Source organism: Rhamphochromis sp. 'chilingali' (genome assembly GCF_963969265.1).
Source record: "Rhamphochromis sp. 'chilingali' genome assembly, chromosome: 16".
Taxonomy (NCBI): Eukaryota; Metazoa; Chordata; class Actinopteri; order Cichliformes; family Cichlidae; genus Rhamphochromis; species Rhamphochromis sp. 'chilingali'.
Genome location: NC_137943.1, coordinates 32,878,042 through 32,892,530, shown reverse-complemented (window position 1 = coordinate 32,892,530; position 14,489 = coordinate 32,878,042). Strand labels below are relative to the sequence as shown.

The following is a 14,489-nucleotide window of genomic DNA, read 5'->3' as shown; positions in this document are numbered from 1 at the left end:
CTGAATCATTATCTCATGCTGAAAACTTAATGGAAGCTAGTAGGGGAAATGCTTACCACAGAAACATGGTTTAGCCTACATCTCCACAGAGCTTTGTTTATTCTGGTCTATCTCAGAATATATTAGAAGTTTGTTCATTGAATGCAATGTCATTCAAACATGGGAGATGTATGTGCAATAAAGCTTTTTTTTTCTGATTGTGAAGCTAACTTTACTTTTTTCTGCTAAGCTAGGAGAGCAAACAAAACTAAATGTGTTACACAAAGAAAGTTTAATAATTAAAAAATAAAATTAAAAAGGGAATATGTAGGATTAAGTAAGCTAGCAGTTACAAATGCTGAAGGTATTTTTATTTGATATAGCTGGTTGAGATGGTAATAGATATATTTCTTATAGCATTTGTTTTGGTTGCTGATGACTCTTTATTAGTTGCTAGCTAATGTTTTTCAAAAGATGTTTTGAATATCAGGAAATTGTGAAGTCATGTTATGTGTGAAATAAGATTAAAGTTTATAGGCCTTTAATATGACATAAGCTCGTTCTTAACGCTGGGTTAAACAGTGCTTTGCATCAGCTAAGCTATCACAGAAAATCTTTGCAGTTTGTACGCTGCCAAATAATTTACATATACTGAACAAAATGTTTTCATATCCACTCATTTTAAAGAAAAGTAGGTTGATGGGATCAATAGGTTGAGGGAAATCAGCATAATCGCCCAGCACCTCCATTTATCCATGGTTTGTCTCTGTTCATGTTTGTCTTGAGGGTTTGTTTTATTGGGAGTAACCCAGAGTAGCAGTGAACCGTGATGCTCCTTTAAAAAAGAACAAAGATTTGTCCTAAAGAAAAATCTTGTCTTATGAACTAAAACACTAAGTTTGATTGCCACCAATCTGTGCTTTGTGCTATACATGCATAGCATCTCTATGAGAAGAAGTCAGGGATGAAAACATGCTGGTGCAGGTGGCAAAGACTAGAATGACGCATAAAACCAGATGTACTTTCATCCCTGCCTTTAAATGTGTCCGTTATTAATTCGCTCTACTAAATCCTTTTGTTTGTTTTTCCTGCTGCGTCTTGCAGAGAAGGCCTGGTTTGGGTTGACATCGACTGGATGGATAATGGAGAATGTTTGGATTTGATTGAGAAGGTATGCAGATGATTCAAGATTTGTGAAGTGGCAGTCGAATACTGTTGTGTCAGTGATTAAAAGAAGTGTTTCTACGATCCATGCAAACAAATATTTCCAAAAAGTGCAGTTGCAGGTAGTATTAGTTATTGGTTTGACCTCATTGAGACAGCGGTTATATTGCTTGCGTGGTGGTTATATTAATAGTGGTAGACTGATACTATTTTACAAAAGCAAGAAAAAAAGCAGTGATGAGATCAGAGTAGACAAGACTTGAACAAAAAGAGCACAAAGGTGGTGAGTGTAGAGACATTTAAGATGATGATGATGATATAAATCATGGTGATGACTGCTGATAGTAATTAAATCTGTGTTTCCATAGAAACTGGGTCTTCTGGCACTGATGAATGAGGAGAGTCACTTCCCCAAAGCCACAGACGACACCTTGCTGGAGAAACTCCACAGCCAGCACTCAGTATGTCGCGCTTGACTTTGATTCACTTTGGCAGCTGGAGCTTCTCCTTTTAACTGTTGGAAAACAGTTCAGTCCCACACGTGCATCTACTTCCCTCTTTCTTTCTTTTTTTTTTTTACATTGCTTTAAAAATATAAGGTCTATAAAAGTGGTCCCACCTGTCCTTAGTCTTAAAAAGTTTGCTGTTTTCATTTTCACTTGTGAGGAATCTTAGTTTTTTAAATGCATGCTTTAATACTTTAATACTACTAATACCTAGTTGGCACTACAGTTAATTAATAAACACAGACTCCTTTATGGTGGGGTGAAACCCAATTTTAAATATTCGTCAGACTTCTGCGATAATGTTCAAATGAATTTCGATCAGTGCCTCAAATTTCACACAACTTCACATCTACTTTCTCCGTTTCCATCTGATAAATAACTGGTAAACTGGGAACTTCACAGTGTGTCACGTTACATGCTGTGGTGCAGCTTCACGTCTAATGTTGCTGAGAGGATATCGATCGCTTCCAGCAAACAGCGCTGCTCATTTCTTGGCGTTTGGCTGTGGAGCAAGCAGCTTGATTTGATTTGACTTAACATTGATGTCATTGCAAGTAGTAAAGAGGAGTAATACTTTGAGTGAGTGGGAGCTCTTTTTTTAATGTTGCTAAATAATTTCTTGGCTGTGCTTTTAGTGCAGCTTTACAGCCTTGTTATAGAGGATTCAGAGCCAGTAAATGACTCTTAGATATATTAAAACCAGAGAGAAGAGTGTTAAGTGGAGACTCAAACAGCAACGGTGGGACTTGATTTGTAATTTTTAGCATTAGGAACAAATATTTCCCTCAGTTTTCTGCAGGTATGACCTCAGATACCATAAAGCATGTTTTCTCCTGCAGAAAAACCCTTTCTATGTGAAGCCACGTGTTGCTGTGCACTACTTTGGAGTCAAACACTATGCAGGAGAGGTGAGACCATAATATCTGTTTCTGTTTACTGTTTTTATTGTTGTGTTTTTGTGGTTTTAATGGAGCAGCAGATTGATTTAAAGTGAAGCCCCAAAGCAAATCACGTGTCCAGGTGCTATTCGGCTTTTTATTTGCTCCAGTGAAAGCCTCTCTCTGACGCACTGTGGTGGCTTGGCACAGGTGGTGTATGACGTGAGGGGGATGCTGGAGAAGAACAGAGACACCTTCAGAGACGACATCCTGAACATGCTGAGGGAGAGCAGGTAGGCGTGTGGCCCTGCTTTGCATTTTTGCGTTTCTATTGTTGGACCACACATTTATTTAAATGAAATTAAAATAAATTAAATTATTAAATTATATTTCAAAAGGAAATGGGCATACTGATCTCATATTTGTTTAAGTTTTCACAAAAATTTAGACTCAAAAGCATTTTCCTAACCTTTCTACAGCTAAGCTCAATAATGGTTTAAGCTGCACAGCGCCTCTAAGTGGCCTCTCTCGTTTCCTTCAGTTAAATTTTTTTTTCACACCAATAATCAAAAACTGAAAACTAGAAATTGGACAAAAATGTGATTTTTCAAATTGATTGATCAGAACTGACTTTTATTTAACCTTCACTTTGTTGGGGCTGGCACTGTAAGTATTAACTAGGGTGACCAGATCCCAGCCAGCTAAATGTGGGGCAAACACCGTTTGTGTGGGAGAAAGTGAGACATGTCAACAATGCAGAGACTGAATGTCTGAGTTTATTTCACTGTTATATCAGCTTCTGTATTTAGAGATTAAATGACATTTCTGAGCCACATCTGACACGTTTAGCAGATATCATATTTCCCCCTGTGTGAAATTGAAAAATAACTCTAGCAAAAAAGGCAAAAACTTTATTTCTCAGAATAAACAGCGGCTTCATTTCCCATCACATTCAACAAAATCTGTAAAGCTAGAGACTTTTTGTGATTTGTTTTTGTCCCTGATGTGTATCGCATCAGACAGGCTGACCTTCCTGAATAAAAACCCTTCCTTTCATATATACTGGGAAAAAGCTAAACTTTAGAAAAGCACTTGTTCTGCAGAACCACTTAAAATGTGGGACGGAGGCGAAGCTATAAAAATGCTATTCAGTCCCACATAAAGAGGGTCATCAATAGTATTAAATTAGACTTTTACATAACAACACTATTGTCAGTTTATTTCATTTTTGCATTTGCACTGCAAATTCCACATCACACTATTTGCTTCTATTTGTCAGGTTGGACTTTGTCTACGATCTGTTTGAACACGTCCTGAGCCGGAACAAACAGGACACTCTGAAGAGCAGCATCAAACACAGACGGCCCACAGTCAGCACCCAGTTTAAGGTAAGTCGCAAATAAAAAGTGTGTTTACTTTAAAGTCTTCCTGAATTGTTCTCTAGCAGTGCTGAATGCTGCAGCTGATTGATCTGTTTTTGGGAAAGTTGCACAGGTGTGTAGAAACCACCAAAAGCTATTTATTAGCAGCAGTGGGAGTTTTGCTACAGGGGCACAAATCTTAGTAAGAGAGGCAGTAAAAGAAAGAGTGATAATAGGAAGAATTGCATTAGGAGCAACAGCAGAAACATTTGTTAACTAATACCTATTAAATAATGTGCAGTTGTTGTGGTAGCAGCAGCGACTACTTTGAAAGTAATAGAGAGTGCTTGAGTAAAGTAGTTTTTCCAGATAAAGCAAAAACATGTGACTTGGAGAAATAATGGTTGCGATAGTAATTAAAAGAAGGAGACGCTATGATAATAAATCAATTTAAAAGTAGGGTCATTTTTGCATAGAATCCTATACAAAGATTTATTTTGCAGCCAAGGAGTCTCCCCCTGCTGGCCATTAGAAAGAATACATGTTTGAGGTACTTTCTCATAGGCTTCTCTTTACAGACCAGGAAATTGCAGTCTGTGGTTATTACAGCAATAAGAGTTTGAGCTGACATAGTAACAGAAACAGTGGTTGTAGCAGCAATGTTGTACAAGTTGTAATAATACTATAAGGACTGAATGAAATGTATAGAGAGTCGTTATCTCCGAGTGCTTCTGTTGGATGTCACGGTAGCTTCTGCACATGTTCACACACCTTTAGTACTGGACCTGTTGTAAATGTTTGTAAAGATTACAAGTTAAAAAAAGGTCAAAGTGACATAAATTTCATCATCAGACGGCAAACGCAGGGCTTCGTCCTGTATTCGTGTACCCTGCTGGTTGTGGAGCTCACTCAGTAAGGGTACCAACTGTGCCTGCATCCTCAAAGCAGGCTGGAAAATAGTGGAGCAGGAGCATCTCTGTCTATAGTGTCTGACGCTCTCTGTGCTCAGACGGCTGTAATAGTGGCAGTAACTAAAGTGTTTACACCCATTTATTTTCTTACAGGACTCTTTGCACTCCTTGATGGCCACGCTCAGCTCTTCCAACCCATATTTTATCCGGTGCATCAAACCAAATACACACAAGGTGAGTGCTCACGAACACACACAGCTTTGCCTTGAGCACACATTCTAGATGTTGGGCCGTGGGGAAGTCTGTGTGGGACTGTCATTTAATAATCAAACAATCCTCCCCCACCAACGAACTGCAGACAGGAATGAACAGTGTATGGCCCTTCTGGTGACCTTTCACCTCCAGTTGCTTAGCAACAGGCAGGAGAAGTGGAAAATGCAGGGTTAATGTACACAAATGATATACTGGGACTAGTGGGACTAAGTATCTCTGCCAACTAAGGATCAACCAAATCTACTGCATATTGTTTTTAATAATGTTAAATGAGTGATTTCAGTTGTTCATATGAAATATTTTCAAATTCTTTGCATGGTTGTGTTTGGCTTTTGGTTTCTTTGATTTAAGGATTGGAGGAAATAGAAAACAACACAATAGAAAATACAATAGCCCATGTGAGCAAAAACAAAGAGGGTTGAGAAAAATAGAGTCAGCATCAGCATGGCATGTGTTACCATTAGGGACCCTGGGAATGTTAGCCTACAGGAACGGTTTGCAGACCATGAATCCAAACTCTCCATTATGCTCTGAGCTGACCATCACCAGGTTGATGCACCTTACCTAAGTTACAACTTGCTGGCTGACAACCAAGAAGCCGTCTTGGATGTAAAAAATGTGAATATGAATTCATATAAGTCTGTTTTCATTTCCCAGCTTGAAGCATATATTTCTGTGATCTTGTGTTTATTTTATTAAAACAGATTTTTTTGGTGATTTCCCATCATCTGACTTCCACTAAAATTGTGCGTCCTTATAAAAGCCAATTAGCCAAAATAATCAAGGCTAGCTTAGAGTCTGAATAGAAACATATGTAGCAAAAATAACTTCTAAAACACATTTTTTTCAAACATATTTACTCATTTGGTTTTGTAAATGGATCAAAGAGCTGAAGAAGAAACAGGGAACTATTTGGTTTGTGTAGAACTACTTAACCTGTGTTTTCCAGCAGCTGTCTCGATGGATTTTATTTTTACATCGTCAGCTTTTTTGTTTTTTTTGTTTTTTGTGTGCACAGTGAGAGTTAATTATGAGCCACAACAAAGGTATAATGTATTTTTATACAGTTTTGGTTCAGAGCTTGTAACTACATGGTTCTAAAACAGTGTAGTTATGTAATATTAAATGATCGGCTTGCTTTAAAATACGAATCAGTCAAAATGACCCAGTATAGTCGTAGATACTTGCTCAGTGCAGCAGAGAAGCTCTCAGCTTTTCAGAAGCAGAGCTGAGCTGAAGCTGGAACCTGAAAATGGAGCATGACATTGGATTGTCGTTTTGTTTGCTTGGTTGTCAGTTTTCTCACACATACTCTCAGCAGCTGCCTCTTTTATTCTGTCTTTTTGCGGCGTATTTATTTCTAGCTCATACCTGCTGCATGTTTATCTGCAGGCTGTGGTTTATAGAAAATGGTTTAAAATTGGCCAAATTTCCCAGGGTGCTCGTGTATTGATGGATATCATCAATATCTGTCTGGATGCCTCGCTGCCTCGTTAACGTCACTGCAAATGTTGAATGTGTCAAGCTGAATTTGAAATACTCTCATTGATTGTTGATGCCAGTGATCATTTGCTGCCCGAGAATTTCCCTCTGCTACTCGACTGTCTGGCAGACGTTAATTGTTATGTTAATTAACATTATTTCTCTAACCACAAGGTCACCAGTGATGCTCAGAGGTCATAAGCATTTGAAACTGTTTTTAGTTCATTTATGAGGAAAGTGTAACATTTTACAGTATTATATAGAATGTGTTTAATTTAATAGGGATTCTTTATACTACCAGTGCTCTTATTCACAGATATCTCTAAATATCGCTTTGACTATTAGTCTAAAAAAAACAAAAACGTCCTTAAATATAGAAAGTATCTGCTTCTCAGCCACACTTTGTCTTTCTTTCATCATTATCTTACAATGGCTTTTAAAAGAAAATGGAAAAAAATAGAAGTAGAAAAAAGTCTGAGAGTAAGACTTTCACAGAGTTGAAAGGTCAGGAAGCCATTAAAAGATGGTCGAGGTATGATTGGATTTTTACTGAAAAAGAAGAAAAGACTTTCAGGGAAGTTGAAAATCTGTGGGAAGTTGCATCAACACACACATACACATTCTCCCTGTTTTCTGAAGTGGGTCCTGTTTCATTGCTGACAAATCCAACTGATATCAGTTCTGAGATTTATGGCACAGCTGTGGTATTTAAAGTGACACTATTCGCTTTATGTTGCTGAGCCTTTATTTCTCTGCTGGGAAGCTGTGGCGAAGTTGGACGTGGATACTCGGAGGTTTGTGACGCAGATGTGGTGCATCTGCACCGTCACCGTGAACATTTCTGTGTATGAAAGTGCCTCTGTCGTTTCTGGAAGTCGTCTGATTCACACACACACAGTGGGCGCTTCTGTTTCTGTGTGTGTGTGTGTGTGTGTGTGTGTGTGTGTGTGTGTGTGTGTGTGTGTGTGTGTGTGTGTGTGTGTGTGTGTGTGTTCAAAGAGAGTTTGTCTGTTCTTTGTGCATCAGCAGTACATATGAGATGGTTGCTGCCATGAGAGTTAAGATGCATTTTTATATTTTTCCTTGGAAAACTGTAGTGAGTGTAACTGGAATAAAACCTATAATCTATAAACTAAATAAAAATGTTTTCTTTTTTATTTAATCTTTACTTAATGTAATCTGAGATATTTGAGATTTTTAAACCAGGAAGTAAAAAGCTAATCACACCCCTTCATTCAGTAGTTTGTTGAACCACCTGAAGCAGCGTTATGACTTTTATCAGTCTCTCACATCCCTGTGGAGTAATTTTGGCCCACTCTTCTTCTGTGCTTTCATTCATGCACAGCTCAGGTTGCACCACAGTATTTCACTCAGGTTGAGTCTGTGCTGTGACTGATCTCTATGAGAGTTTGTGCTGATACGTAGGGTTTGGTTTTCACCAAACGTGCCACTGTGCATAATGGAAGGGCGAACATCTTCACCTTGGTCTCATCTGTCTGAAGGAAATTGTTCCAGAGGTTTTATGGTATGTTCACCTCTATCTTTGCACACTAAGCTTGCAGAGTCTGACCTTGGGATGAATTTGCTCAGAAGATCGTGGAAACTAATGGAAGCAGTAACGTTGTACTTTTTTGACTGTATATTGAGAGACATTATATTTGTTATAGAAAACAGCAGGATAAAATTGTAGCATAGAGTGAAAAACCCACCAATTTAAGACCATACTGTTAAACAAATGAACAAATCACAGATCTCTTTGTTGCTTATACCAAAAAACACACTACACGATGTTCTCATGAAAAGCTTTTAAGGTTATATTATACACAAAGATGCAGCGGTAAGAAGCACAGACGGAGTATCTTGACTGTCCGCTGGGAGTCCAGCTGGACAGCCGGCGTGTTTTTATGAGGCGAAACACGAACGTCTGGACTCCTCTTCTGATCGAATGTTAAACAAGGCTGGGTGATGACTCCTGAGTGGAGCTTAATGTAGTGGGGAAACGAGTTGGAGAGAGGATCAGCCGCTCCCCAGGGGGATACAGGGGTCAGAGCACCACGGCACGTGGCCCCTAAAAAGCCCTCGAGAGGCGTCCCTGTCATCTGCCGTTTGACTCAGAGCAGGTGTCAGAGGGCGGTGGGGGAGAGGTGGAGGGATGCAGTGAGTGTGTTCATATGAGCAGCGGTAAAAGTCTCAAACATCTGAAAGTGAAAACCTCATTCTACAAAAAAGCAATTAAATAATAAATTGCTCTTGCTGCAAGACATTCCCTCCCTGTTTCAACATTTAGGACTTTCAGGAAGATTTTCAGGAACTTCCTATAAGTCTAGCTGTAAACTAAGAGCTTTTTTGGCTGCAGTGATGTAATGGTTTGTTGAATAGACCTGCATGGTCAATGGGACTCCTGCAGATGGTGAGTGGAGTCTGTGGAAATATCAATATATAGACTGAATGCATAATGGAAGGGACCGTTGGCTCTGAATACAACGAGGAGCGATATCAGCATATAAAATGCATTTGCATATGCTGGACATTTTCAAATAGACATAATCTTAAGGTTCTTTAACACTTGGTGCTCTGTGTTTGAGTCCAACAGCCAGTATGTTAAATGGAAACACTGGCACCGTGCCACCACAGACTGGTCCAGAGCAGGCGCAGCACGCAGATCTACAAGTTATCTATAGTAAAATGAGGAAGTGTGACCCCAATGAAGATATGGTGTCAACATTACTTCCCTTTTTCAAACAGAAATTGTAACATTTGCATCTCTGCATGAACCGTTTGAAGACTTTGTCAGTGTTGCTGGTGAACTGACAGACTAGCAACTGTGAAAACTTAATTTAATTGGATGAATGCAAAGCAACAAATCTTCAATTCAGTTTGCAGCAAAACACAACATCACCCTGTGTTAAAGCCTGAAACGTGGACACAGAATTTTATTTAAAAGTGCAATGCAGTCACACGCAGCAGAGCTAACATATAAAACTGTTTTGTTTTCCCTGAATACACCAGACCAGCCACTATTTTTGGTGGGTGGGGTCCTTTTTGTGACACCCTCACTGCCTATTAGATGACAGAAGGATTTCTGTTGGATAAAAGGATCGTGTTCAGATTCCAGCTTTCACAGACATATTCCATTTTTTGTCTGTGAGCTGCATCACCTCAAATTCATAAAAAGCTGTCACCCTCATCATCCTCACTCATCAAATGCAGTCGACCGTTACCACAGCATCCCCGCCCCTCTCTGCAGCCAGCTTTATAGTATCTGTGTGTCTGCACTCTCTGTGACAGTGACAGTAATAACAGTTGAAGCTGATCACAATCTATTGATTTTAGTTCTTGTTTTCATCAAGCCTGACCTGTGTTGACTGCACATCGCGTGTTTCTTTGACAAATTTCACTCCACACACTCCTGTATGTGTACGTGTATATTGAACATCTTGTAATTACTGGTAGTAATCAGTTTAAACCATAGACTGTGGCCTTTAATGTTTCCATTCTGTAGAAAAATGGGTATCCCAAAAAAAAAGGTGTTAATCCTCTGTATTTTCATAAAGACATGCACTGGATGAACACACCGCCACTCTGTTTCCTGTTTGTCATCTCATTAATTGGGCTTGAAGGCTTAAAGACCCCAAGTTCACAGAAAAGCCTGCAAGTCTTTGCGCTGTGAGTACGTGATGATTATTATAATTAATGTTTGAGGGCAAAGCAGTAATACGGTTTGGTTTGGTTAATGGAGGGATAATGAAGAGAAAAAAGCTTGTCTTTTTGCTATTTTTCCATTTATGCCAGAGGAAAACATTGTTACTCCTAGATTTGGAGTTACAGAATGTGTGCAGGCATCTAATGAGCTTTACTGAAGTGGCAACTTCTGGGTCTGAAAAATTAAGGTAATTAAAAAACTGAACCATTCCAGCTTAAAAGAAATGCATAAACACCTGAAGGAACATTTATCATGGTTTGTTACAATGTTACAGTGTGGATTGTGTGACGAGAGGAGCAGAAATTAGAAACACACCATGATTAGATGTGAAGTTTATCATAATTGAAACACTGCAGTGCCTTTGGGTCGTACCAAGGATCCAGTCTGAGGCAGCATCTCAGTGCTGAGTGGACACAAAAGTCACCACCATGTTTGAAAGTAAACAGCCTGCTCTCTCTCCCTCACTCTCTCCCCTTCACACACACACACACACACACACACACACACACACACACACACACACACTCCGTCAGGCCCGACAAGTGGCCCGCACAAATTAGCCTCAGCAGGAGATGCATCACCATGGCAACCGTGGCCCTCCCTCTCTCCACTCACACAGAAAAAAAGGGGGGAGTGGAGTTGTGGGGATTGAAAGCCTTTGTTAGAGTCTGTGTTGGCAGAGTGTGCATGTGTGTGTCTGAGGAGAGAGACGGGGAGACGGACAGCAGCTTTGGGAAGTTTTCTGTCAATTGTCTTTAATCTGAAAAACCCTGAAAGATCGTGGCGTGGAGGAGCTACGATGCAAGGTGAGACCCTGATGCAGGCTTTGAATGGGAAGTGGTGCGTTCAAGTACTTGCTTGTTGCATGGGGATTAAATGTCAAGCGGTGGGTTTTAGTGCTGTGGTATGAGGGGCGATGCATTGGTGTGTGTGTGGCTACATGACAGATGCACAAAGCAGGTCTCAGGCTTTTCAGGCAGATTTCATTTCCACTTTTTGCAGACAAATATATTATAATATCCAGGGACACATAGGTTCAATTCTTGTATTTTAATGTCTAAACTTGTTTTTAGTGCTTCAACTACAGACTTAACCTAATCAGGCAGTGGGGTGCAGCAGCAATTAGAATCAATCTATACATTTCTAAAGTTTGGGTACAAACATGTGAATCTGTTTAGGCTGATCTGTGTTCTTCTGTAGTCCAAGTATCTGTGAGCATATTAGTTACGACTCTGTCCAGAAAAAGATGCAAGCATGCATTCCTTAATTCATTTAAATGCCGGAATTATTCCCATCAGTGTCGTTATTCCTCTGTAACTTCATAAAGCCGTGCACTGGAGGAACACATCGCCCTTCTGATGTTTTCTGTTTGTCGTCTCATTAATTGGACATGAAGGCTGTTAGTCCCTGAGTGATGCACAGTGCATTTTGAGGGGAAGCGACACTGGAGAGGTAAGAGGGAAGAGTGAAAGCCTTTGCTTTTTGAGTGCGTGATGATTGTTAGAATCAATGTTCAAGGACAAAACAATGGTAAGGTTTGATTTAGTTAATGGCAGAATAATGAAGAGGAAAACGACTGTGTGTTTGCTAAGAATGCACTTGTAGCGTGACTCTGACTAGTTGACTCTTTAGTTTGCCTTTTCTACACAATTGACATTTTCTAAAGACACTAAGGTGGGACGTCACTTTATAGATGTTTTCTCTTGTGTGGTGTTACTTAATGTGTCAAGTCGTAGGATTTAGTGCATGATCCTTTGCTTACTTACAATATTTTATATGTGAGCATTTGCTGCTTTTGTTATAATCATATCATTGGAGATTGAGTCCTTTTGGATTTTAGACCAAACAAATGATCTCACCATGAGATTTTGGCCTTTAAACGCTGCTTTCAGACGATGCATTGACCGGGCACTCACCCAGTGAACTAATTGATGGATTAACTGATAATTGAAATGTCTTCTGCATCAGGCTACACATTTTTTTACTGGTTTATTAATGGTTTCTCTTTTTTTGAAGTATATCAGGGCTCTTATACAGCTCAGACCTATTTGCTGGATCTCAGGTTCAGGGTTCATTAAAACTGATACTCACATGAGAGAGGGCTAAGAAGTGTTGTTCAAATCAGCACAGATATTTTCCAAAAGAGGATTTGTCAAAGATGAGCCACTAGTGGAAAAGTTGTTTTATTAGTTTCATTTCAGTTGCATTACCTTTTTTTGTGCCGTTGATATAACCAAGAAATGCAAACCCACAACAATCCTTCTTCAAAGTGCTTTAACTCTAAGTCCAGCAGGGTCAGGGATTTAGGCTGGATTTATGTCCACCTGTGAGTGAAAACATTGTTCCGGGGATTCCCCGAAAACTCTTTGGAGGAGCCCCCACTGAGCAGTGAGTGATAATCCAGCTGGCTCCCACAGGCGGACCTGGATGCTCACAGGAAAAGAGCTTCTGACAAAGAGAGGTTTTGGGGCTCTTGACGCCATCATTCCTCTCAGTAGAGCAGGAATGTTGATCCTTGCAAAGATGGAAAGGCTTCAAATACATTTGGATTGCTTGCTTTAAAGCCACTGTACATTGAATGCTTTTGGATTGTGGACTTTATATTGGACAAAATAAGCTGTTAGAAGGCTTTGGTTTAGATTTTGTCAAATTTGCTGTTTAATCCAAAGAATCTGGACTTTGAAGTGCAGACTACAGCAAATACTGTAACAGCAGTCAGTCTTTCTCTGTCCTATTTTTATACTTTCTGAGTAATGATGTTCATCATTCAATTACTGCTGCCTGTGGCCAATGAACTGCAGCTTTATATCAGAGCAACACAGTTAAACATGTATTACAGCCATACTTTAAGAGGTTCTTCCTTTTTTTTCATAAATATTCTAGAAACCCAACATTTTGTCAAAATGAGAGTTTAATTTATTACCTAAAAACAAACTTGGATTAACAACAAACCTTTTCTCACTCTGGGTCCCATCAGGTATCCACCTGACTTACACCCTGGGCTCACCAAACATTTACGATTTATAATTTCAGCTCAATGGAACCATTGCAGACACTGTACCTGTGTACCTGCACCTACCAACAGAACCTGGGTACATCGTTGTATTGTACTCATATTGTATATAGCATTTGTATTCTATTTTGTACTATTTTATTCGATTGTATATAGTATTGTATTGTATTTTATTCTATTCTATTGTGTACAGTATCTTATTGATATCTTATTCCAGTGTTGCACCTTTGCACTGTCCACTGCTGTAACAAAACTAATTTCCCACGCGTGGGACTAATAAACGTTATCTTATCTTATCAGGAAAACAAATGGAAGCCAGAAGCTTCTAACATCATATTCTGCATGTTCATTTGTGTCTGTTTATAGAGATGAACCTTTTAAACACTAAGCTTTAACTATGAGCCAGTAGGTAACGGTTCCTTTGTTCTATCAAAGTAAACGTCAGATCTCATTCTGTCATTAATTAGATTTTATTTTTTAAAAAGAAACAATTGTAGTTCATGAAGGCGAGAAAGGACATTTTGACATCTCAGGCTTCAGCACAGCTGCAAATTGTTTTGATTTTGTTTTCATGTTTCTGCTGTGCGTTCTGTTTCAGCTTCAAATATCCATATCTTAGCCACATAGTGGTTTTGTGACTTTTACTGCACTTATCCTGAGGACTATTAAAAAAATGATGGAGCAGTCGCTGGTTATGATGAAATGCGGCTCTCTGGACATTGTCACTGGGACTGAAGGATGGACAGCTCATCCTGAGTTTGGTTGTTTTTCCTTGTTTGCTTTTTTAACCCCCGCCAGTTCCCAACCCCCTCGGGAGCCGACTACCACGACTCCTTTTGTCCAGCTGAATGCTCCGAGTTTGGGATCTTTTAGCTGGAAAGTTGGGCTGAGAAAGTTACTGAATCGACCCTTCAGGCTTTTGTTGTCATGCACCTGTGGAGGCTTGGGATGCTTCGCCTTCCCCTGATAGCTGATTCATGTCACTTTTGTTGTTCTAGGCTGATGGATTGTTAGATTCTTGGTAACTCTCCCCAAAACATGTATCCTTATAACTTGGCAGCCTTCTCAAAAAATTTGATGTTTAGTGAATGATTTATTTTATATCCAAGTGAAATTAGGTACATTTCCCCTTTGTTAAATCGAAAGCGTAACAGCCAGCCTCAGACTGGGATGAGACCAGCCTCATATACAAGGGATGGCCATGTATTAAAGTTGATTT

The 14,489-nt window shown here is 39.5% G+C and overlaps 1 protein-coding gene across 1 annotated transcript in view; it reads left to right on the top strand.

Annotated features, from left to right (window-relative positions):
* The window catches only part of myo10 (myosin X), a 129,546-nt gene that overhangs the window by 90,628 nt on the left and 24,429 nt on the right, over positions 1-14,489 (top strand). Inside the window, exons 14-19 of the mRNA XM_080907971.1 lie at positions 1,084-1,150; positions 1,512-1,604; positions 2,489-2,557; positions 2,738-2,820; positions 3,807-3,915; positions 4,953-5,033. Coding sequence (XP_080764097.1) covers positions 1,084-1,150; positions 1,512-1,604; positions 2,489-2,557; positions 2,738-2,820; positions 3,807-3,915; positions 4,953-5,033 — 502 coding nt within the window. The remainder of the gene's footprint in view (positions 1-1,083; positions 1,151-1,511; positions 1,605-2,488; positions 2,558-2,737; positions 2,821-3,806; positions 3,916-4,952; positions 5,034-14,489) is intronic.